This window comes from Melanaphis sacchari, unplaced genomic scaffold (assembly GCF_002803265.2).
Source record: "Melanaphis sacchari strain LSU unplaced genomic scaffold, SCAv2.0 Contig15_pilon_pilon, whole genome shotgun sequence".
NCBI classification, from domain to species: Eukaryota; Metazoa; Arthropoda; class Insecta; order Hemiptera; family Aphididae; genus Melanaphis; species Melanaphis sacchari.
Window position 1 is genome coordinate 308,750 of NW_020270722.1, and position 3,051 is coordinate 311,800.

The window sequence follows — 3,051 nt, forward strand, 5'->3', positions numbered from 1 at the left end:
AGACGATGTATACATAGGCGGAGCTTGATAAATTTAGTTGAGGGGGCTCAAGCCCTAGATTATTTAAAGAAAATAATTATTAATAACTTTCTATTTGCTTAAATATACCTTGTATTTGTTTTTAAAAACAAAAAAAATAAATTTTAAAAATAAAAACCATTCAGTGTTCAGTGTGTTGCAGTTAATTATATATCAATATAAATATGAACAAATAAACTACAATTTATTGATGTATTGCAGAGTATTTCAACATTACTACAAATACAAAAATAAACAGTAAAATAAAAAAATAACTTATGTAAAAGAAATAACTAACTGTTTTATTAAATAATATTATACATTTTAGATTTAAAAAAAAAAAGATTCCAATTTTGATCATGATAAAATAAGAATTTAAAAAATAAATATAAATGAGTAATGGACCATAAATTACTTTAAAATGTTAAATAGTTAATTGAATTCTTCTTGAACCACATTTGGCAAAGTCTTCAAGAATCTGTTTTGATTCAATTGATGTCTTTACTAATTCATTTTCTATGTGTATTATTGCCAAATTGCTAAATCTATTTTGAATCATAGTAGTCCTTAACCAATTTTTAATCCTTCTCATAGCTGAGAAGGATCGCTCACATGAAGCTGAGCTTACTGGTATACTTAGTGCCACTTGTAACAAATTATGTAAATTAGGATATAGTTCTAATGTAACTGTTGAAAACAAATCTTGAATAGTCCAATTTTTGATTTTGGAATTTAAATAATTATTTACAATCATCATTTCAGCTTTTAATATATCTTTTCTTATCTTTAAGTTATCACTATAATATTCAATGAATTCTAATGAACCATCAAAATCAAGCATAAAAAAAGTTATCAATTGATTTTGCCAATTTTAGGCTTTCATCAGAAAACCTAGTTTTCATTCTATTAGTGATATTATCAATAATTGTATTATAAACATCAATTTTCCAATATTTTTCAATTGTTAAATTCTCTTCATGAGCTCCAATTGTAGAAGTTACAAGAGAACTTTTTAAATATTGATTCTCAACAGGTTTCCTTTTTTTTGAAAATTCTTCATAGTTCAAACAAACACCAAACTTTCTTGAAAAGTTAGTGATATCATCCCACAATAGTTTAAAATTCTTATCAGACCTTTTTTCTTGTAAAGTTTGTATTACACCATTAATTGCTGAAGTTGCTTGGCCTAATGTTATATCTTTTTTTTGTAATGTTTGACTTAATAGATCAATAGTTAATAAAATGTCATGAAATACAAATAAATTAAAAATAAATTGTGCTTTTTTTATTCCCTTTAAAATACCAACAGCTTCAACAGCATATTTATTTTTATTATTATTTATTTCTTCTTCTAATGCATTTATTATTGATTGATAATTAATTTTAACGTTATGGCAATTTTTGTACCTACATGCCCATCTAGTAGTACTTAGCTGTGTAAGTTCATGTGGTTTTAACCCCAATTTTTTTTGCATTTGAATAAATGTACTGTGGCTGGATGGTTGAGAAAAATGAATATAAAGCATTTCTAATAAATTAAAAAAAGTTATTGAACTTCTTATATGTTTACAAGTGTCAGTAACCACCAAGGCTAGTTTATGTGCTGCACAATGAAAGTATACAGCAGTTGGATATTTTTCTCTAATCTTAGCTTGTAGTCCTCCTACAGCGCCTGACATCACGCTAGCACCGTCATATGTTTGTGCAACAATGGGTATGTCAGCTATTTCTAATTGTTTTAGTTCATTTATAATAATATTTTTCAAACTTTCTGCATCCCTTGACTGAGAGCAATCAATAAATTTTATAAAACGTTCACATACTTCAAATCCATTACAATATCTCACACACAAACTCAATTGTTCTTCTTTAAATGAACGTGCCTCATCACATATTAATGAATACTTTCCACATCTTCTAATTTCATTTGTTATGACTTTTATAGTTGAATTGGATATAATATTGAGAATTTCATTTTGGATATCATGGCTTGTATATGATAAGTATGTATGATATTTTATTCTAAAATTACTGTCAAACTTACAAAATAGTTCACATAATTCTAAAAAATTTCCTTTGTTAGAACTTTCTTGTTTTTCATTGTGACCTCTAAAGGCCAGCCCCTGTCTAGCTAAGTACAAAATAATTTCAATAATATTTTGTATATATAACTGATTATTTAAAATGTCTGTTTTAAATTGATCTGAAAGTTGAGTATGAACATTACCATGGATTTTTGATTGTTTATATTGATTGTATTTTTCTATGCTACTACAATGACTTTTGCAGTTAGAATGTTTTTCTAATTTTTCACTTAATTTTTTCCAATTATTAAAACCAATTTTTTTAAAAATATCTTCTGATGTATTTAAGTTATCAAACTGTCTACATACAAAACAATATATAGAGTCTTGGTGAACACTATATTCAACCCAAAAATATTTTTCATAATATTTACAAGAAAATGAACGATTCTGTTTGCCTATTTTTTTTAATGGATAAGATAAAATTGGCTGTTTTGGGCCAGATTCTAAACTTCCTAAATCTATTACTGGATTACTACTTATTTGCTTATTAAATTCAATACAATTACTTTCATTTTCAGAATTATTTAAATATAAAAAACTGTTACCGGGATTGTTTTCTGGATTTTCTATTGAATCATTTTGATTATTTGTTGAAATACTTTTTGAAGTATTGGTGAAAAATGTTCTAATATCGCCAAAACGTTTCATGTTATAAGTTATAACTAGTGAAATACTGAAGTTAAAAACAATACAAATGTACTCACGCAGTCACGTATTCACTAATACTGAAGTTAAAACTAAATAATAATATTATGTAAACATAAACAATTATAAATTGATTATCTGCAATATTTATAGCAATGTTTAATAATAATAATAATAATAATAGCTTATGGGTAATGTGTACGTATCAACATCAACTATAAATAGCCTTGCGTTGCGTCCCTGTCGTTGTGTGATGTGTATAGTGTATGAGTGAGTAGCACCATGCGACAAGACGAGTAAG

The 3,051-nt window shown here is 26.1% G+C and overlaps 1 protein-coding gene across 1 annotated transcript; it reads right to left on the reverse strand.

Annotated features, from left to right (window-relative positions):
- Positions 1-442: 442 nt before the first annotated feature.
- On the reverse strand, positions 443-2,753 carry LOC112592200. Its single transcript, XM_025336213.1, has 4 exons — positions 2,651-2,753; positions 1,589-2,149; positions 1,020-1,216; positions 443-802 (listed from the first exon to the last, which is right to left on the reverse strand). Exons 1-4 carry the CDS (start codon positions 2,751-2,753, stop codon positions 443-445), a joined length of 1,221 nt encoding a protein of 406 aa, XP_025191998.1.
- Between the last annotated feature and the right edge of the window lie 298 nt (positions 2,754-3,051).